This window comes from Pectinophora gossypiella, chromosome 22 (genome assembly GCF_024362695.1).
Source record: "Pectinophora gossypiella chromosome 22, ilPecGoss1.1, whole genome shotgun sequence".
Taxonomy (NCBI): Eukaryota; Metazoa; Arthropoda; class Insecta; order Lepidoptera; family Gelechiidae; genus Pectinophora; species Pectinophora gossypiella.
The window spans coordinates 7178937-7201271 of record NC_065425.1 but is presented as its reverse complement, the minus strand read 5'-3'; the positions used below and the strand labels follow the sequence as shown (position 1 = coordinate 7201271).

The following is a 22335-nucleotide window of genomic DNA, read 5'->3' as shown; positions in this document are numbered from 1 at the left end:
GAATGCATGAGCACCATTTCAACTTTAAAAACTCTTGAGTGACCGGCCGTTCTGACACTTACAGCAATGTATACCAGGAAGGTTAAAAATGCCACATTACAGAAATTCACCTAAAACACCAATATTGCAATACAGAACAATAATATACAATTACTAGCTTTTGCCCGCGACTTCGTCCGCGTGGCGTGTTATAAAAGAAAGATATTTGTGTGTATGGGAGTGCATGCCAAATTTCAAGCGTCTAACTTAAGTGGTTTAGATTTTTCATACAAAAGGATTTTCCCGCTAATTCCCGTTCCCGTGGGTATTTCGGGAATTCCTTTCTTAGTGCACCTCTACGGTACCCAAGCTACGTCCCTTCCAAATTTCAAATGCCTACGTTTAGCCGTTTAGGCTGTGCGTTGATATTATGTCAGTCAGTGAGTCAGTCAGTTTCTCCTTTTATATATATACAATTATTTACAAATAGAAAATCTCCTCCGAAGCAAAGTGCCCAAAAGACTGGTAGCATTTCCCACCCAACTAACCAATATTCGACCGATGTTGCTATATCTAATTACAATATTGCTTTTTACATGAATTTCTTGTAAGTGGCCTCTATAACCCCCCTTCTCACTTTTAGTTTCTGCTGGAGAACGTACTACTGGTTCGGTTTCTGGAATATAGTCATGGCAACGACCTTAGAGGTGATGAGCATGGTGCAGACGGCACAAGGCGGGTCCTTCCAGGACGCCGACTCCATCTTCATGATGATGCCTTGCATCGGCTTCTGTATGCTGGGTACGTAGAGAACACAAGCACGCACACAGCTGGTAAGCATGAGTGGTTCCTTCCACGATACCCTGCGCTACATAAGGAACCGTCTATCTCTGTTGACACACACAAACACACATAAACATACGTCATCATCTCCCTAGCTTTATTTATTCCGCTTTTCACAGGGTCCGCTTACCTAATCTGAAGATTTGACAGGTCCGGTTTCTTACAGAAGCGACTGCCTGTCTGACCTTCCACCCCCTGCGAAGGGAAAAACCCAGACCAATACAGGTTAGGTCACATACCTCCGAAAATGCATTTCTCGGGAATGTTTTCCTTTACTGCTGAGCACGTGATAATCATTTATGATCCAAATATGAATTCGAAAACCAATTCGACTATCATTGGTTTAGGTGTGAGCTGGATTCGAACCTGCGACCCCAAAGTCAGAGGCAAGCATTCTACCAACTGGGCTACCACGGCTCTTTTTCATTAACATACATATACAACCTATAAACGTCCCACTGCTGGGCACAGACCTCCCCTCAATCGACCGGAGTATACTGGAGTATACCGCGGTGGACCGCACTGCTCCCTGAGGGTATTCTATGCCATAGCGTTTTTATAATCTAACGTTCACGAAAGATCATGAAAATAAATACTATCAGAAATAATACAAAAAAGAAAGAAGGCACATGAGTGTATGGTATCTCTTTCTTCCATCATCATCATCATCATCATCAGCCCATTAACGTCCCCACTGCTGGGGCACGGGCCTTCCCTATGGATGAATAGGGAGATCGGGCCTTAAACCACCACGCGGGCCCAGTGCGGATTGGTGGTTATTAACGACTGCTAATGCAGCCGGGACCAACGGCTTAACGTGCCTTCCGAAGCACGGAGGAGCTCGTGATGAAAACTTTTTTTTTGTGGTCACCCATCCTATGACCGGCCTCTGCGAAAGTTGCTTTACTTCAACAATCGCAGACCGAGCGCGTTTACCGCTGCGCCAGCGAGCTTCTCTTTCTTCCATAGGTGTATCAAAATCCTACAAGGCAGTGGTGTACCGCCCTGTATATGAGAACCTGTACACTGAACTTAGAGCCATTTGGCCTGATGGAGAAGTTACCGAAGAGGAATACCACATCATCAATACAGCATTGGCACGACTCTACATTGTAATTAAAGGTACTTACGAATAATGACATTGCTAACATTAACATTGTTAACATTTAAATTGTTAACATTTACATTGTTATAGTATAAGTATGAGAAACTAACAGGCGGACGACATTATACTTAATGCTCGTAACCTCTATTTGGGATTATAATAAGAACTCTGTGAACAAATCTAATTAATTAACATCTATATTGAAAAGCTACTACTCCTCTTCTTCTTCTATCGTGTGAGTTGTGAGGTGGATCATCAACCCTGGTGTCAGGGTTATTATTGAGCCGCCAAAGGCTCCTGACATGGCTCATGTATCGAACTTACATTAGTAAGTAGTAACCGGGACCAACGGAGTAACGTACTTTTCTAAAACATCATCATCATCGGATCATCTTGATTTTTAAGGTTACTACTGGTGCAACAACACGCTGCTCGTGGTGTACCTGTCAGTACCCTTCATCAGGTACATCAAGTGGCTCGCCGGCTGGGACGTGTCTCTCGTCCTACCGTTCTTCTACTGGCTCCCCTTCAACCCTTATTATATGAAGGGCGTCTATGAGTTCCTGCTGCTGGTCCAGACTTGGCATGGTAAGAATTATAACTAGATAGACACCTCGCGATAACGGAGTTGAATAGAAAGAAAGAAAGAAACATTTATTACTTCCGGACACCACATACACAGACAGACAGGTACATTACATTTAACACAGGACAGAAACCACACGGAAATCAATAAGTACACAGACAAAAAAAAATCCAAAACAAAAAGAAAAACAAACCAAAATCATAAAAACAATAATAATAAAACTAAGTATTCTAAATGCAACGCACTGACGGCCCGATCATCTGCGGTGGAGTCCGGAATAAAAGGACCTCGCTCAGCATAAGTCGCGGCGTGAGCCACGACGCTGGTATTCTGCGGGCCCTGCCGAGTGAGGCCACGGACATCGCTATATTAAAATAATATGAAAATGCGAATATTTCGCCACTTTTTCGTCTCTAACACATAATTTGTCGGGATCAATTCCGAAACAATATGACGAGATCCTGTTCATGATTGACGGGATTGGACGAATCTCCTTGAGTTATACTTTTTGTTTTCATTAATGCTGAATTGAGGAAAACAGGATTTTGTTTTCTTTAAAAAAAAATGTTTTATAATAAGCCTCACTGTCACAAAAAATTTTTTAACTTTGTGTTCTTGCAAATAAATTCCCTCTTCCCCCGTCCCTCTTGCCTTCCGCTCCGCAGTACTCTGTCTGACCCGAGAGCGACTCACGGATTATTTTACGTGTAGGTAATTACAACAGTAACTATAGTAAGTCTTATGTATAGTGTAATCCGGCCAAGTAGTTAATGCTGTCAGAGGCAAACCTACAATAAGTGCCACGAGTCACGAAATAACGGCCTCCGTGGTCCAGTGGTTGAGCGTTAGGCTCACGGTCTGGAGGTCCCGCGTTCTAATCCCGGTGGGAAATATCACAAAAATCACTTTGTGATCCCTAGTTTGGTTAGGACATTACAGGCTGATCACCTGATTATCCGAAAGTAAGATGATCCGTGCTTCGGAAGGCAGGTTAAGCCGTTGGTCCCGGTTACATACATAAACAGCCTATATACGTCCCACTGCTGGGCACAGGCCTCCCCTCAATCAACCGGAGGGGGGTATGGAGCATACTCCACCACGCTGCTCCACAGCTGCTGCTCGCCGCTGGTCCCGGTTACTACTTACTAATGTAAGTAAGTAGTCGTTACATGAGGCATGTCAGGGGCCTTTGGCGGCTCAATAGTAACCTTGACACCAGGGATGATGAGGTTGGTACTCCACCTCACAACCCACAAGAGAGAAGAAGTCATGTCAAAAATAATGTCCGATACAACATGCCTGACCTATTTATTACCTATCTACTAAAATACATCTCTGCCTACCCCTTTAGGAATACAGGCGTGATGCTATAATGTTATATTGACTCATAACTGTAGTGAATGTATATATTTATTAAAATGACATAAAGTAACTCAAGTTTGGGAGCAACTTTGAGCTTGTGAAGGTGATGTGAAAGGCCGATCTGTATCTGACGTCATGTCTAGATATTTGTACAAAAAGTTTATCAGAAAACATACAAGATCCAGTCTGCATAAATATGATATGTTGTTGATATTCAAATTATTGTACAACATAAGCTCACGAATATATCTCAAATAGGGTGTGCGTCAAGCTAGCGGCCTCAAAAAAAAAATGGGCACGAAAAAATAATTTGACCATACCAAAAAATAGTACTCTTATTAAAAAAAATAGTACCTGTTGTAAAAAAATTAGTACCATCACGGTTCTGGATTTATAGCCATGTTTTATTGCACTTGCTAGCTTGACGGTGAGCGAAATTTGGCGAGAGTTAACGACAAGGTCTTTCGCTTTGATTTAAATGCCAAAAAATAGTACCGAAATAGTACTCACCCCCTGCAAAATACCGAAAGTAGTACTTCAACGGTTCCAAAGTTATAAAGGCAGTTCTTTGATCCCGCTAGCTTGACGTTTTGAAAATACCTATTATCTGGGGAACGCTTGCATACTTCAGTATGTAACTAATGTCAATAAACTCGTATGAAATAGTACTCCCTACCATCTTAATTTTGATCCGATTCTCTTTGTAGAAATGTTAAAAAATCATCATAACCTATGCCATACATTTGTTGTTGATACAGTCACGTAGACAATTACATAACCTCACAATTTATTCGTAAGTATTGCCATTTTGGAGGTCTACCCTACCATTTCTTTGCACTTCAGTGCTGCTATTACAAAAAAATCCTATTGCATACACCCATATGCACTAATTTTAATAGAAAATGGCTGCATGGGTCTAGTTCTTATCGAAAACAATCTGTGATTTTAATACATCATAATACATTTTTAATCTGCTGTTTTATTTTATAATTTATACCTTCATGTTGAATTTGTTACGGATCGAAGTGTTTGTTAATAAACAATTTGCAGTATTTGTAGAATAACTCAAAGAGTTTCAACAATGATATTACTTTCATCTAACAACCCTGGCACTTCACCAATTTTTACCCAAAAATGGGGAAAAATACTGAAATCTGACAACATTCTTGACCATGTGTAATAATTTTGTTCGCGACTGTACTCGTCTTGATAAATGTATGACATAGGTTATAATGACTTTTTGACATATTTCTACAAAGAGAATCAGGTCCAAATTATGATGGTAGGGAGTACTATTTCATACGAGTTTATTGACATTAGTTACAAACTGAAGTATGCAAGCATTCCCCAGATAATAGGTATTTTCAAAACGTCAAGCTAGCGGGATCAAAGAACTACCTTTATAACTTTGGAACCGTTGAAGTACTACTTTCGGTATTTTGCAGGGGGTGAGTACTATTTCGATACTATTTTTTGGCGTTTAAATCAAAGCGAAAGACCTTGTCGTTAACTCTCGCCAAATTTCGCTCACCGTCAAGCTAGCAAGTGCAATAAAACATGGCTATAATTCCAGAACCGTGATGGTACTAATTTTTTTACAACAGGTACTATTTTTTTCAATAAGAGTACTATTTTTTGGTATGGTCAAATTATTTTTTCGTGCCCATTTTTTTTTTGAGGCCGCTAGCTTGACGCACACCAAATAGGTAGTCAGAGATAATCCATCGCAAGATGAACTAAGCGCCCACCCACACCTCACCAAGCTTTCTGAATTATTGTCCATACATAATAAATACGATACATGATGTAGTTGCTACAATGTACATGCTAGGTACCTATTAGTATATGTTTGTAAGTACATAAGGTACGTGCACGGTTTAGTCACCTATCTACCTAAGTCAGTATTAATTTTAATCTTCTTCTTATCGTGTAGGTTGTGAGGTGGAATACCAGCCGCATCAACCCTAGTGTCAAGGTAATGATTGAGCCGCAAAGGCCCTTGACATGGCTCATGTAACGATTACTCACTTACATCAGTAAATAGTAATCGGGACCAACGGCTTAACGTGCCTTCTGAAGCACGGATCGTCTTACTTTCGAACAATCAGGACAATTTTAATTATTAAATCGCTTACGAAGCAAGCTGTTGCTAGGTTAAACTTCATACGCTAAAAGTGTTAAACTTCATACGGGACTTATGGCGTTTATCACTTGTTTGGGCAAAAATAATCACAAGGGATCTCATCTGGTTAATAAAAGAAATCAAACAAAACAAATCACAGTTCACTTTTGTATTATCAAAACATCACAGCTACTACGCCTATCGAATGACTAAAGACTTTATAATGTCTAATTATAACTAATTACCATCCGTGAGCGCCGAGGGCAAGACCATGGGCTCCGTAGGCCACGGCTCCATGGGACAGACCGGCACCGTAGGCTAGGGGCGAGCCATGGGCAGCGTAAGCCAGGGGAGAGCCATGGGCGACGGAAGCTCCGTAGGCGACGGGAGAGCCGTAACCGTAAGAAGCACCGTATGCCAAAGGAGAGCCGTGAGCGATGGACGCTCCGTAGGCGAGAGAAGAGCCATGGGCGATAGAAGCTCCGTAGGCCAGAGGAGCGGCGTGGGCGGAGCCGATAGGAGCAGCGTGGGCGATAGGAGCGGCGACCACGGGAGCGTGTACTAGACCGTCTTTCCTCACAACAGCGTTGAATCCGGAATGAGCATCAGCGGCGTAGTCGACAGTTCTCTTCGTTCCATCGGACTCCAGGAGGGAGTATTGCCCGACTACGGAGTCCCCAATGCGGGTCTCGTGCTGGCCCTTGACGTCGCCGGTGTGGGGGTCGGACACGCCGTACGAGAAGCTGGTGTAGTCTCCGCCATGGAGCCCACTAGCGTGTGCGCACGCCACCAACATAGCGACAACGACGAACTGTGGAATGAAAAGATATTTGAAAATGATTCCCATTTTGAGAGGTTATTTGTTCAAACATAGATAAAGAGTGGGTATTAGTTATTTGGCCAGGTAGTTTATGCCATGTGCAAATATATCCCTGGTGCGTGGTATGCGAGGCAGCTCCAATATTATCCTGAGCATCGGGGACCAGTTCGTCAGTGGCTACTTGAGTCATTGCTGCGCCATATCTGGTGGGGTGGGGTCATTTACGTACCAAATATTGCCAATTCTATTTTGCACCGTTTACTAACATACATACATAAACTCACGCCTATTTCCCACCGGTGTAAGCAGAAACTATGGAGTTCCATTTGCTACTTTCCTGACACACACAGAGTAAGATAACTAACCCAATGAGTCTTGTTACTTGAATAAATAAATATATGATTATTATTGTTTCCATATCTCGGGACTATGGAGTCCCGGACTTTTGGAATTCTTAAGAGAATTTAATCTAAATGTGATGGGACACCACATGTTATTATTAAAATATATACGATAATTTGTATTGTAAAATTAGTAGTAATTAGGTAGCTGTTAAAAGCTTCACAATTATCACTTATTCAATAAACACATTGAAAATAAAAATCACACGACCCAATTTACCTTAGCTGCCATTTTGATGTTTGTTATGGTTACACAGTGAACTGAGAATGATAAATAATTATTTGTGTCAGCTTTTATATGAGTCCTTACACGCATAATTGGCTAGTAATAGGAAGTATAAAATGACCACTCTAGGTCGTAAGAGAAAGGTACTGCGGTGCATTTTTGTCAAAGTCAAAGTCGAAATTCGAAACGGAATTAAATATATACATAATTATGTACATTATACATAAGCACACGACTATATTCCAATTGGGGTAGTCAGAGGTACATCCATCGCAAGATGAACTAAGTACTCATACCTCAATGAGCTTTCTATTAGACCAACGTTATAAGTGGTGAACCGTATCGCCATCTATAAAGATTGAGCCAACTGAGCCACCGATGTGCACCACCGAAACAGGCCAAGAAGTGCCAACATAGTAGTGTTATATTGTATTTTATATAGGTATTATTAGGTTAAGGTAGTATTGTATTGGCCATGTTATATAAATAAGGTTCTCTATTGTATTCCCTAAAATTTCTTATCCTACTTTTTATTTTCCTTCACATTTTAGTCCTAAGTATCGAATGTCCTAATGATCCTAGTCCAATTTTGTTAACTCCTAGTGTTCATTGCCCTATTTTTTTTCATCCTAATGATGGTAAGCCCTAATGTCCATAGTTACAATCGTTTATATTCCTAAAATGTATAGTCCTAAATAAAATGTGAAGGAAAATAAAAAGTAGGATAAGAAATTTTAGGGAATGCAATAGAGAACCTTCACCGCCGCCTCTCGGCCCTTCGGGCCTCGATGGTCACAAGTAACCTAACCCACTCGGCTATATGGCAGGGGGCTCGTTTTCCTTGCCCCCTGCCATACAGCCTTCGTAACCTATATCTACAGTGTCGGGGTGCCGCGAATTTCCGTGCTCGCTTCGCTCGCACCCGTGACTGCTGTCGTTACGAAACAAATCTTCACCGCCGCCTCTCGGCCCTTCGGGCCTCGATGGTCACAACTAACCAAAATATGTCAAATAGATCATAAATATAGGGAATGAAAAATTCGGAATTTCAAACTTTAGGGACATTAATATTAGAACTAAAGAATATTAGGACAAGTATTACGGTAGGATAATCAATATTTAGGATGATCGAACATTAGTACAATTAAATATTAGGAAAATGATGTTCGGAAAATCGACTTTAGGACTATAAACATTAGGAAATACAACAGGCCCCCCCTTTGACACACTTTATATACCTACCTATCTGTCTTTCCAAGTATTAGGTATAGTATTTGTGTCTTAAGACTAAGAATGATGATGATGAACAACATTTTCATCTTGTCAAATATTTAGTAGTGTAGTGGGCGGAAGGCAAGAGGGAAACCACTGCCCTATTTTTCCCTTTACCTCTCATCTGCCGAGATACCAGACACAATAGACTTTACATTGTGTCTGGTTGAGATTTGCGTTCCGGCGTTCGAAAAGTTAAAAAGTAGCATGAAGAATGCTACACCGACAAGAGCGTGGCTCTTAAATTAGTGATGATGAGATATTTAGTCGATTTCAACCACATGGTCATGGAAAGTTTTAAGGTATTTTATTTTTATAGGTAGTATGAATCAATGTGAGGCGGGCAAATTCTTTTAAAGTAATAGAATGAATGCTGCGTTTTTCCAATCTTGTCAATAGTTTTATTCTCATATAACAAAAGATTAATAGAATTGTAGTGATTTTGAGTTCTTGGTTTGATTTTTAATTTGATAAAATGTATCGGTATCGGGTCATATAAGCCCCATTATATAAAGTCTGCAAAATAACAAGCAAACTTTGAATAGGTACCATTGTATACTATAATTTTACGCTTTCATAACATTGTAATGTTAGTAGAGATGGAAAACAAGAAAACAAATAAGGTGAAATGAAAATAAGAAAATTATTTAAGGGAAATAGATATTTACTTTCTACTCAATAAGAAAACAAAATAGACGGATTAGCCAGAAAATATCCTTATGAAGTAAACATACTTACAAATATAAATATATGCTGTAAGTACCTAATCACAGCACCGATTTATATTTGTATGTTCTTGTCAAAATGACATGCTGCCTCCGGGATCGTATCAACTCTCTGTGTGGAGATCATTAAACGTAAAATAAGCTTACGACTATATCCCAATTAAGGTAATCAGAGGTTCACACTTCACCGAGCTTTCTGTTACACCTACGTGATAGGTGGTGAGTCGTATAGCCAGCTACCTTATTATGATCGAGCCAACTGAATATTATTACGTATAGAACGGCACTTCTCGGCTGCCCACCAGATTCCCCCATTTGTCCGGCCAAGTAGTTAATGCCATCTGCGGCAAATCTACAATAAGTCACGTCAAAAAAAAAAAAGGCTGCCCACCAGAGCATGAGCTAGGTTTACCTTACTTTATCGTTGTGTTTAATGTGTATGTTTTGGTGTTATTTGAAAGTGTCGTGCATATATGTCGACCTTATCTTTTCTATAACTAACACTAGATTGAGTTGTTTATTGTTTCAACTGCAACAGCAACACATCTTTTAAATCAATGAGGGTAATAACTAGAGGAACACATTTAATACCAGACATTTTTATCATGTAGGTAATCATTAATCTTATAGTAAGCTTTTTTACGTCAACTAAGCTTCACATGAGCTTTAAATTTACTTATTTTCTGACAAATTCAAAATATTATCTGGTATTTTATTGTAAACCTTATCTGTTCTATTACTATCACTAGATTAAGGCCGAAAGGCAGATATTTTTTATATTTTTTTGACGTGACTTATTGACTTATTGATTACTTAGTGACTTATTGATTTGCCGCAGATGGCATTAACTATTTGGCCGGACAAATGGGGAGCGCTGAAGGCTCTCACCCGGTAACGAAAGGCCGATAAGGCCGCCCAAACTGTACTGTATTCATGTGTTATGTCAGATTGTTTAAATGTAGTTCTGTGCAATAAAGTATATTTGATTTGATTTCATTAAGTTGTTCATTATTTGATTGTAACCTCTATGGATCATGTCCGAATTGAACTCTTTTTATTTTTTTATTAACCTTTAATCTTTAACAGGCGTGATAACAGTGTGGTACATAGTGAGCAGCGACCTGCTGTTTTGCGCTTTTATGTGTCATATCACCACCCAGCTGGACCTACTCTCTGTCAAGATCAGGCGACTCGTCTACGTGCCTGAAGATGAACAACTCATCGGGGAGTATCCATTAGGTGAGAGTTACTTTTGTCCAATCCTCTCCTTGCAAGTTCGTCGGCGACCTCATTGCCCAGCTATCCACTCATCATCATCTCCCTAGCTCATGATTGTCGAATTTGTTTTCGAATTCATGTTTGGATAGTAAATGATTATCACGTGCTCAGCGGTGAAGGAAAACATCGTGAGGAAACACATATTCACGAGGAATGCATTTTCGGAGGTATGTGACCTAACCTGTATTGGGCTGGTTTTCCCTTCGCGGGTTGGGAGGTCAGACAGGCAGTCGCTTCTGTAAAAAACCGGACCTGTCAAATCTTCAGGTTAGGTAATCGGACTTTGTGCAAAACGGGATAATGCTAGGCGGATGAGCCTGCAATCAGGGTGCACCTGATTGTCCGGAAAATAAGATGTTTCCGGGCTTCGGAAGGTGTCAGTTGAGTTTCATAAACTCGGCTTGTTTTTATTTGAAGACCAGATTATCAGCATTAATGTGCATTTGTGTACCTAACCAGTTATTTTAAATATACTAAATAAGTAGATACCTACTTGTTTCAGCTTTTTCTTTTGAAACATTGATAAGTATGTACTATTGTGAATTTAAAATAAATTGGATCTTTTGCTGAAAAGCTCAGTAATTTTTCAGCTGACTGAACTATAGTTCAAAACTAGCGGTAACCGAACACAAGGACTAGTTTTGAACGACCTTTCAAAGCGTGTGGCTGAAAACTACTTTGGCTCTGAAATGTACATTAAAAGTTTAAATTACTGAGTAATTATACCGGGTTATACGCAGTTAGTAGGTAGTAGTGTAAGTACCTAATAATGGGAGGTATTTCTGGTCTAGTGTGCAAAAGGTAGAGTTCGATTCTTGATTATAATACACACACATACATACAGATACACACACACACACACACACATACACGCATACATTTCAATTATATTTACGTTTAGATTTTTTTATTTGCTATAAATGGGAACATAGGTAAAGTTAGTTAATTATGATACATATGTATTATTAAAATATTATATAAATAAATAAAAAAAGTAAATTATAATATATATAATAAGTACCTAAAACATTAATTTTGGGACTAAAAATTCCACGATGTCACTAACACTCTGTACATATAACACTATGTATATTAATTAAATCAAATTATACTTATTATTTTGAAAAAATAATTATATTCCAATGTTATGGTCACCCTACAGACTTGAGACACACATACAATTTCTCACCCATACACAGTGCAAACAGCGCCACCACCAGGGTCATGAGATGGAACTACTTAAATAAAATTACGATATGCCCAGCCATATCTCGATGTGGCTAACTGACTGTACGGCAAATCGACAAATACGTCGCTCCCAATCGATCTGCCGAACTTTAAATTGGGAAGTCATGTAATATTGGGCCATATCACGAAATGCCGGCACATCATGATCTGCCCACAACATACATATTGGTGCTAATTCCTGTAAACACCATCTAATTTTATTTTAAGTTCTATCTGTCATTTTCTTATCCGCCGAAAAGGAAAGGGACAGGTAATCGACAAGCATAAAATTTATGGAACACACGTAAATTTTAAGCACAAATCTAAAAGAATCGTCTAAAATTTTACATTGGCCAATAACCCGACATAATTATGTCGACAGCACACGTCAAACGGTTTACATACCAGCGAGATACCTTTTTGATTCGCCCGGGTTATTCATTCATTTACTCATTCTTCCTAAAATTAAGAGCTGTCAATCATCCGTCCCTTTCCTTTTCGGCGGATAAGAAAATGACAGGTATAACTTAAAGTAAAATTAGGAGGTGTCTGCAGGAATCGGGGCCAATGTCTACTGGGCAAATACCTTCTGTCCGGCCTGGTATAATTATGTTTTAGTACAATATAGTTTAATATAGAAACTTCACAAATTATTTCAGCTACCTATAACAAGGAACTTTCAAGTACCGACAAGAGGTCTCTGAATGATGACGAATCTCAGAAGAAAGTGCACGATGATTTAATAGACATTGTTCTTAGACATCGAGTTCTTATAAGGTCTGTAGTAGAATTAAGCGTTCAGTGTCTAGAAAAAATACCTAAGTATACTTAGTAACATATTATACAGTGTTAGTGACATCGTAACGAATACTGTAGGGCATGATTCACTTACGTCATCAATGGGCCAGCAATGGCGGCTTGTCATAGGATTGAGCATACCAGCCGGGTCTATATTGATCGCTTCGACCAATAAACGATAACAATGCTATCTACGTAGATGGACGTCAAACGGCTATTGGTCGAAGGCCTCGATATAATTATTCGCGGCGCGCGCGGCGCGTTTACCGTGCAGAGCCTACATGTCTTCTTATACCATGACCTAAGTACATGATCGTTTGACTAAGTAATTCAATCTGTATTAGATTGGCAGGTGATGTGGAACAGCTATTCAGCGTTACTCTGCTGCTGAACTTCTGCAATGGATCCATCAATATTTGCTTCTGTGGATTTTGCTGCGTGGTAAGTAAACAAATATGAAACACCACCCATACCACCTATTTGTATTTCTCGTGTATGTTGTTTTTATTATGTGTTTTGTTTGATTGTAAGTTGTGTGTTACTCCGTGTTTTAAATTACGTATATATTTGTTTTGTATTTGTTACTGTGGTGTCCCTTTATAATAAACGTTTCTTTCTTTCTTTCTTTCTTTCTTTCTTCACCCAAATAAATAAACAAATAATTAAAAGAAAATCAGAGTAGGTACTTACGGACACCACATTCTTTTTCTTCCATGACGTATGTTGTAAGGTAGAGCACCTCGATAACCCTGGAGTCAGGGTTACTATTGAACCGCCAAAGCCCCCTGACATGGTTCAAGTAACAACTACGTACATAACTCATTAAGTAGTAATCGGAACGGCTTAACGTTCCTTTCGAAGCACACATCATCTTACTTTCAGACAATCGGGTGATCGAACTATAATATCCTAACCAAAGTAGAGATCACAAAGTGATTGTTGTGATATCTCATCACCGGGATTCGAACCCAGGACCTCCGGATTGTGGGCGTAACGCTCAACCACTAGACTACAGGGGCCGTTATAGACACAATATTCAGATGTATTGATCTTCTTCTATCGTGTGGGTTGTAAGGTGGATTACCAACCCCATCAACCGTTCAGGGTTACGTTACTATTAAGCCACCAAAGGCCCCTGAAATGGCGTGAAATGGCTTCTGATTCCTCATTTATTTGATTAATAGCATAGATTAAAGGGTAACAACGTTAATAGGCAGATTGTTAGTCCATATAATATATGTTTCATGCGTTTTTAGATGGTAGAGAAATGGAACGAGTTACCCTACAAAGTCTTCTTGTTAACTGCATTGTCTCAAATGTGGCTGTTCTGCTGGTACGGACAACGACTTTTGGATTCTGTAAGTCATGTTTCGATTATTCCCATAAGTACTTACGAGTGGAGTAAGGGTTTCTAGCATAAACCTAGAAATCCTACTACAGTTCGTCACTGTCTGGGACGTATCGAAGTAGGGTTTACGGGCGTTTTTCGCTTGGAAATCCTACTCCAGTTCGTCTCGGCCGTATTGAGCTATGGTCTTTGTTCCAAGTTGTCTCTTGTCCCCTGGAGACTTGTTGGTTCCTCTGCTCTCAAATTCAAATTCAAATATATTTATTTCAGACATTAACACATCCATAGGGGTTAGTTTGAAAGCTTTATCCATAAAAAATAAGGACATAGACTTTATTTATTTATTTATTTATTTATTCATTCATTTATTACATTTACATTGACATGTGTGTTAGTTTAGATTACTTAAATCTGTTTATCTAAATAAAATATACTTACCTACACATTACAAGAAAATATTGATTAGGTTTAGTGCGTTACGACCTTCTCTGAACCGTCCCCTTTTACAAATACCTGCCCCTAAAACTCCCCAAGTACTCACCTAACATAATGGTAATTGTATTTTACTTATAGAGGTACTTAAGTGAGTAATTATTTTCCTGATTACAGAGCTTAGGTGTGGCAGATGCATTGTATAATAGTGGATGGTACCGCGTTAACAAACAAATAAGTAATATTATCCGCATTATGATTTATAGGTGGGTGAGATACTTATTATTTGAAGTTGATCCTGTATTTTATTTACTGTTTAGATTACGCGTGTCTACGTCAAGGAGTTTGTATTCCGCTTGTTTACCTGACTGACGATGCATGTCGGCGTCTTAAATATTTTCAATATATTGCATATTCAAATATTTAAGTACTCAAAACGTAGTGGAATTAAACGTCATAATGATAAAAATATCTACGTTTTAGATGACATAGGTTGATTTGTGGCTTTGCCCACCCTTTCTCTAGGGTAATGGTTAGAGTAGGTACCTGTGGTAGGTACGCAGATGTACCTACAACCTGCTTTGTTTTAAAACTAAGTAATCTTATTTTTCAGATCTCAAAAGGAAGTTCGTGTAACAACTTATGGATTTTCAGTGATTTCACTCTCTAGCTTTACGACGGTAGGTAGATAAAAAACTAAAATCTCGTATTTTTATTTAAATTTTCCATAGTCATATTTCCATTTATTTACATTGAATTATTTTATTTTTGTTTCCAGATTATTAAAACAGCGTGGTCTTATTTCACGCTCCTGTTGAAAACTTACAAGCAATGATTTTCGTACCTACATCATTTTTAAGATTTGTAGGGTACCTAAAATAATTATAATTTATTAACAATGCACCATGGAATGAATAAGTCTTATTATTTACTTCCACGCACATCCAATCAAATTATTTTTCATGGTTTTAATAAGTAACTGAAGATAAATTGCTTACGATTTTACGTTTTCTACTAAACTAAGTATTATATTAGCATGGCAACACTAGCTTGTAAACGTCACTGTCATTTCAATTCAATGGGATTTGTTTTGCGATCGTTCACATTCGCGTGTAGTGTGTGCTGTGCGGCGAAGTTGAATAAATTGTTGCAAAATGTCTAACAAAAGAAACAAGGAAGTGGTAAACCGCGAGAGTGAGAGTGAGGAAGAACAGGACTCGGGCAGCGAGCGGGACTCGGACTTCGACTCTGATGGAAACTTCGTCGGCGATAAGGTATGCCGGACATAACCTTAAAATCACATGGCATTTAAAAACAAAACGCAATAAATAAGTTTTCTTTTAATCATCGTAATGTAATTTAAAAAGACTGTTCCAAAAAGTTTTTATTTCTGTTCTGGTCGAAGTACTTACGCCTCGGGAACAGTTTGTGCGAGGCCATTGATTTCACAATACAAAGAAATTAAGTTGCGGTATGGTGCCATATGTATACAAAGCCAGGGTTCCAATTACAACCCGTTTGTATAGGTCGTTTAGCCGGTGTAGTCATGCACTGGTGCTTTTGTGAACATGCTACTACTTGGGGTCTTTTAAGTTTACAAAGCTGTTTCAATTTATTTTTGTTTACTTGTCTACTTAAGTTTACTAGCCAATATACTCCCACTAATGGGCAAAGAGGCCTGCCCTTTCTATTTTAATAAAAATATATTTGTTTTTAAAGACACCAGATACTGGGAATAATATAAATAACAGTAAATGATTTCTATTCTAAGAAGGTATATATTTTTTTTATTATTATTATATACAATGTGCTAATGTCATGCTTAAATTAATCATAAATTACTTTCATTGCACAATAATTATTAATTAGTACTTGTAAGTAACAGGTATAATTTATTAACAACTACAAAAATGTCAACAAGCACAATGTTTTTAAACAATAAGCATTCCATTCCACAATATATAAACAAAATTTGCCATTATTCATAATTGAAAGTAGTCATGAAGTAATCATAATCAATACTTATCCACAAGACATGCAGCATAATTCGGTAAATTGAACAATGTACATTATATTTTGTTTACATTATAATAAATATTTAATATTCTTAGCTACTATAGGAATGGAGGTGGGTATTCAGAAAGTGAGACCAGTGAGCAACTTTCTATTCTTCTAATTTATTTATTATTTCTTTACATTTCACGACTTTACAGTGCAGAAGCGCCAATGCAACTGTGAAACTTTAAATATAACAAAAAACTTAAGTGTAAACAATATAAAAATTTAATTTTCTCACATCTAATAACTTATACTATGTAGCCCACCAATGTTGATGATGGTCTAGTGTTTTTTTTCTAGCAGATGGATATAGGTAGTTAGTAAAATGCATAAAGCTTGTTTAACAAGAAACCTCTCTCCTTGTCACTCAAATAATGTTAGAAATATATATAATAACTGGCTCAAATCACTAGCCTAACCTAAAAATAAGAGAAATAGTTGTTTATAAAACAATTTGGTGGAATTATAACATACATACTTTTCCATACCTCCTCCAACCCATAGTGAAGCACCATGATGGAGTATGGTCAATTGAGGTGAAGCCTGTGCTCAGTATTGGTGCATTATATAGGCTGTTTTATATTATGTTAATATACTTCTCCATAGAATTATATCACATTAGGTTGTTTAAAAACATGTTTCCCATATTTGTTTAGTAAACTTTACTGTTTCTTAAGTTTTATTCAAATATCCCAAACAATATCAGGAGCTGCAGGCAGACTTCGAGGGTCGCAACCCTGAGGATTGCGACTTCCATGGCATCAAGCAACTACTCCGACAACTGTTTCTCAAGTCTAATGTAGACCTGGGGGCTCTGGCACAGATCATCATTTGTGAGTACATTAGTATTATTATCTTATACCTTTATAATCGTGCAAAACTCGACTGTTACCAATTTTAATGAAGCCTATGTTTAAATTTCCGTGCAAAATTGTATGCTAGCTAATACTTATTCTCATAAACAGGATTAAATGAAATGTTAATCATTAATGTTAAGATTTATTATCTATCAATGCTGCAGGTAAGCACGGCAACTGTTCTGTGAATTATATCGAGGTTTTCAACCAATAGACGCAGCAAATGCTATCTACGTGGATAGATGGCCTACGGCTATTGGTCAAAGCCCACGATATTATTGGCGCGGCACGGTGCCGTACCGAAGTGGCTGGTATTCTACTTGTTGCTACTATAAATTAGCTAAATAAACTGTGTTCATTTTCAGCACAAAATTATGTGGGCAGTGTGGTAAAACAGTGTCTTGATGATGGAGTAGACGAAGATGATGATGAGGATGATGGAAGTGACGGAGTGTTTGGTGTCACAACGGTCGTCAATATCACTAAAAGAAAAGTAAGTAAATTTTGTATCATTTGATATCCACGGCATATTACATGCTTAATGTTTAGTGAATCAGTTGCTTATTGTTCTGGCATGTCGTAAAAACCGACAGAGAGATATTGTTCCTATTATATTTTATGAGCTAGTCACCTATCGCCATACCATGCATCATATAATCTATTAGAACTTTGTAACAGCAACTTCTAATTAGTTTATATGCATAATACAGTTGTATCTCTTTCCAGGAAGAGCCTTGCATACAACAGATCAGAATGTTGCTCACAACTCTTGCAGAGGAGAATGCTGAAGCGAAGACAGTAGCTCTTGTCAAACAGATCTTGTCAAATGACGCAGCACATGTTGGACTTGTTATTAATGAAAGGTGAGCTCAGAATGAAATAAAATGTTATTTTCTAACTAAATTCAGCTGGAGTGATCCAGCCGTTTCAGGTATCATGTTTAATAGGCGCTCAGACGTCGAATTTTGGAAAACAGCTGGCGAATACCGATTCCTAATGAAATTAACCTATGGTCAATGTAATTTTAATGTTTGTCATTGACAAACATTGCGAAAGGCTGATAAGAATAGCTAATAAGATATATTTTTTTAATATCTTTTATTTAATAAAGGACTTGGTAAAGAATAACGACCTCGTAATGTCGTCCTCGTAATTAAACGGTAAATAGGCATTATTTTACATGATAGAAGCTTATTAATATAATTGTCAATTTAGCTAATAAGCTTGAAAAGATTGTGTACTAAGCAATCTATCATTTCCAGAATCCTCAACATTCCCTCTGCTATCAGCGTGCCACTGTTCTCATCATTACAGTCTGAGCTGGAGAAGGCTACACGAAAGAACATGCCCTACACATTCCAGTACCTAGTGTGGATCAGCAAGACGTACAATACTGGAGGTAAGTTATTCTGGTTCTACAGTGGATTGAGAGCAAATATATAACACATTTGGCTTCTTATTTCTGAGGGTATGTAGTAAAATGGTCTATGGTGTTTGTGTAATAGTTTGACAGATAGAAATCCTATCCTATAAGGGGCTAAGTTTCCATAAATTGACTTATCATTTTTTCAACCAATAAAAAATCGTGGGGATTTTGATGTCAAAATACTATGGTTAATCAAAATCACAACATTTAGCATTTTTGTAGGGATTTTGATTCTGTCTCCAAATCTCAGGACGTTTAATTTTTATTGTTCCCTTTTTGATTAATTTTAGCTCTAACTTACACAAAGGTTAACCCGCTATTGTTGCCCACAGATGACTCATCAGAAGTGTTGTTCGCCAACCAAGAGGAGCGACCGCTGGTGGAGGAAGCCCTCGCCAGCTTCGATGTGGATGTAACGGAGCAGGCCGACCTGTCGCAGTGGGATTACGAGGGCGGTGCCATGACGCCTTGCAGGAAGGTACGTGTATAAATTACAAGTTTTCCGTCTATGAATTAGGTATCACACATCCCGAAACGGGACAGCCTACAGTACAATACAAAACTTTTATTCCACTCAAAATAAACAATTATAATCAGTTAGCTAGCTATAAAAATAGGCCTTATTGCTAAAGTAGCAATCTCTTCCAGGTAACCTACAAGGATGATCTAGGTAGTTTCGTATAATATTTTTTTTAAGAATGTGTTATAGTATCACGAAGGCTATCCTTACGGCTCAAAACCACGAAGGTGGCGAATTTGGTTTGTAAGCTCGTAAAATATACGAATGAATAACGTTAAATAAGAATTCAATACTATCGTGATTATGTACCTCTACAAACCTCTGTTCCAAGTATACCTAATACATAAATACATGCCAATCGTTTTGGTACAACTACAAGTAATCAAAATACAATTTGCAACCACTTGGGATACAATGTTAACCCTTTCACGGGCGGAGACCATGGGTCATTGATGGTTCATTATAGATAGTATGACACCTTAGAATCGGAACGTCATTAGACGTTCTGTCCTTGAAAGTGTTAACAAAGGCATGGTCCATTATTGTCAGACGTGACATCAAGTCTACTGACGGTTTTACGATACCTATTATATATTATAATTTTTTTATATTTTTTCCAGGTACTAATCTTCGAGGGCAAGAAATTCAACACTCTAGTGAGACTTATGAAAGAAGAGGTAGAATCCGCATAAACATTACGCCGCTTTGCATCACTCATCAGTGACATATTTATGCCATACATGTACTATTATATTTATATTTTTAATACTACTTCATATTAAATGTAAGCTTTAAGTGTAATTGAGCGTTTTTTAATATTTACCTTTTCATAACTGAGAAACGGTGAAATAAGTTAACACAAAATTTCACGATGATATGCAGTATAATTTTTCTTCTCTGCTAATGTCCTAGAAAAGGTATATCAAATATTATTTCCTGTTAATATCGATATGAATAAAAACCAAATACTTAATAAATGTATTTTAATGTAATACTATTCAATGCAAATTGTCACTTAAATAATAATAAAGAACTACACGACACGAGACGACGACGCAAAAACACGTTAATTTTAAAGATTCTTAATAAAACTAAGTAGAAAAAAGTCTTATACATTATAGAATTAATTTGATATATTCTTATAAACACAAAGAGCGTCTTTCATAAGAAAGTCTCTCAAGGCACATAGACCTTTTAGGACCTTGCTATTATGGTCCATTTTTGAGATGTCCGTTTCTGAGAGATTCTTGTCATGAGCCAAGTAACCGTTGACTGCTTCTTCGGTCATCCAGTGGGACGGGACTTTGTGCATGTTGAACTGAGCTGGGTCCGGGTTGACTGGCATGGGTGTGAGGGATTTCTCCCAGGGGGTAATGTACTTCTGCTCTGAATGAAGGCCTTCGATATACCTGGAGGGAGATATGGTTTTGTTTGTATTTTGCTTGGATGTAGACGAAGACTTACGGTAATTAATTGTAATTACCGTAAGAAAATACAGTCGTTTCAACAACAGCTCAACAGCTGTTGTTACACAATTGTTGTTCCAATTGGTACACAGAGCGGAGATCAGGTTATTGATCATGGTTATTAAGGATGGTACCTTTTAAATACCTTTGATGCTACCTTTTTTATATAATGGAGATGCATAGCTTATTACATATAGTTTAATTAGACAAGAATATACACAGCAAAAAAATTGTTTTGGCAGCTGTCATTCCCATCAAGGTTTAACCTCCTAAGACCGAGATTTTCGGACACAATAGTTAAATAATGTTGTTTGGATTTCAAAAGGACATTCGATCTCACGACTTTATTTAATGAGGCATAATACGAACCGTATGTACGCCTCGGAGTGCGTGACGCGCTGCGCACGCGGCGGCGCGGGCACGAACAGCGGCTCCAGCCCCGCGCGCGGGGCCGCGGCCGGCGCCAGCGCCGCCTCGCCGCCCGGGGACGGCGTGTTGCGTGCCAGCGGGGACATTCCCGACAGCGACGCTGCAACCACACCCGCTACATTCATACTTTTCCTTTCTTTAATTTTATTGCAGTCTCCATGGATTAGTGGTTATGGAACGAAAATAAAATAGAAGCAGTCTTGTGGCTCAAATATTACGCAACGAAAATCGTACCACGAGAGGCGGGGCTTCAAAATCACACCGTCATATCTGCTGTGGTATAAAGGTATGTGTATGTGAACTTATTTAGGATACGGCGTAAGTGGCTAAGCGCGGACAAATAGCGACGTAAAATCAATAACATTTATCGTGTTTTTTTATTTTATTTCAGTGGATGATAATTTTGCTACTGTGAGTGTGTTTTGTACTGCATCGGGTATGAAGAGACTGCTTCCATGTTTATTTCCGTTCAGAGGGTTTGAGCGTTAGACTCACGATCTGGAGGTCCGGGTTCGATTCCCGATGGGGACAACCAACCCGGTCACACTTAAGATGCGTTTTCGTACGAATTCGAATCGTGCTTAATACGTAAGTACAGGCACATACAATACCAAGGCTTTAAAACCGTCATAGAAAAGACGAATCGAAAACATATCCAAAGCTCAACCGACCTTAAACTTGAATGGGTATGTTGTAGAAAATATGTGTGAAGAAAAATATACCTTGATAGCTTGTTAATAGATGATATGTACACAAAGAAGTGAAGCAGTTTAGAAAGTGGGTAGAATACCAGGATAAGTGATATTTTATTTCCTTACAGGAAAAACTAAGCAGAATAATCGTTGCCTTATAGTGAAAACCACGTAAGCGCATATTGGAAAATCGTATGTGTTATTTGTTTATTTATTTTATTTATTTATTTATTACACTTAACAAAACCTCGCATTATACAAGCTAGTTTCACACCAGGGGGGTTAAAATGGACACATTTTCTTCGATTTCTTTTAAATAATTTCAATCCGGGTAAACATTGAGATCATTATTAGTTTTAAATT

At 38.2% G+C, this 22335-nt stretch overlaps 5 protein-coding genes across 7 annotated transcripts in view; 2 read left to right on the top strand and 3 right to left on the bottom strand.

The window, feature by feature from the left end:
* LOC126377010 (soluble guanylate cyclase 88E) overlaps positions 1–22335 on the bottom strand; it is a 327862-nt gene that overhangs the window by 157211 nt on the left and 148316 nt on the right. The window lies entirely within an intron of this gene.
* Positions 669–15359, top strand: LOC126376960 (odorant receptor 4-like). Its single transcript, XM_050024513.1, has 10 exons — positions 669–780; positions 1792–1944; positions 2333–2515; positions 10528–10680; positions 12606–12723; positions 13089–13185; positions 14001–14102; positions 14702–14790; positions 15138–15204; positions 15303–15359. The coding sequence occupies exons 1-10, from the start codon at positions 669–671 to the stop codon at positions 15357–15359; spliced, it is 1131 nt and encodes a 376-aa protein (XP_049880470.1).
* Positions 6173–14117, bottom strand: LOC126377223 (larval/pupal rigid cuticle protein 66-like). Of its 2 annotated transcripts, none has more exons than XM_050024925.1 (2): positions 14031–14117; positions 6173–6808 (listed from the first exon to the last, which is right to left on the bottom strand). In XM_050024925.1, exon 2 carries the CDS (start codon positions 6791–6793, stop codon positions 6239–6241), a length of 555 nt encoding a protein of 184 aa, XP_049880882.1. In that variant the 5' UTR covers positions 6794–6808; positions 14031–14117; the 3' UTR covers positions 6173–6238. The 2 variants fall into 2 exon arrangements, with proteins under 2 accessions (XP_049880882.1, XP_049880881.1); XM_050024924.1 differs by lacking the exon at positions 14031–14117 and adding an exon at positions 7439–7461.
* On the top strand, positions 15589–20186 carry LOC126377176 (protein BCCIP homolog). Its single transcript, XM_050024869.1, has 7 exons — positions 15589–15798; positions 17289–17415; positions 17805–17932; positions 18166–18302; positions 18702–18838; positions 19198–19343; positions 20006–20186. Exons 1-7 carry the CDS (start codon positions 15679–15681, stop codon positions 20075–20077), a joined length of 867 nt encoding a protein of 288 aa, XP_049880826.1. The 5' UTR covers positions 15589–15678; the 3' UTR covers positions 20078–20186.
* Positions 20354–22335, bottom strand: part of LOC126376986 (protein polybromo-1) — a 35976-nt gene continuing 33994 nt past the window's right edge. For both annotated transcript variants that reach the window (XM_050024551.1, XM_050024552.1), the window contains exons 31-32: positions 21221–21380; positions 20354–20794 (exon numbers count right to left, since the gene is read on the bottom strand). In XM_050024551.1, the coding sequence (XP_049880508.1) occupies positions 20509–20794; positions 21221–21380 (446 nt within the window). In that variant the 3' untranslated portion in view covers positions 20354–20508. The remainder of the gene's footprint in view (positions 20795–21220; positions 21381–22335) is intronic.

What these genes read in the sequence shown, in the direction of transcription:
- LOC126377176 (XM_050024869.1), top strand. Translation starts at nt 15,679, where the DNA reads ATGTCTAACAAAAGAAACAAGGAAGTGGTAAACCGCGAGAGTGAGAGT. An exon ending in GGACTTGTTATTAATGAAAG is followed by an intron (nt 18,303 to 18,701) that starts GTGAGCTCAGAA and finishes TATCATTTCCAG; the next exon opens with AATCCTCAACATTCCCTCTG. An exon ending in CAAGACGTACAATACTGGAG is followed by an intron (nt 18,839 to 19,197) that starts GTAAGTTATTCT and finishes TGTTGCCCACAG; the next exon opens with ATGACTCATCAGAAGTGTTG.
- LOC126376960 (XM_050024513.1), top strand. Translation starts at nt 669, where the DNA reads ATGGCAACGACCTTAGAGGTGATGAGCATGGTGCAGACGGCACAAGGC. An exon ending in ACTCTACATTGTAATTAAAG is followed by an intron (nt 1,945 to 2,332) that starts GTACTTACGAAT and finishes TTGATTTTTAAG; the next exon opens with GTTACTACTGGTGCAACAAC. An exon ending in CATCGGGGAGTATCCATTAG is followed by an intron (nt 10,681 to 12,605) that starts GTGAGAGTTACT and finishes AAATTATTTCAG; the next exon opens with CTACCTATAACAAGGAACTT.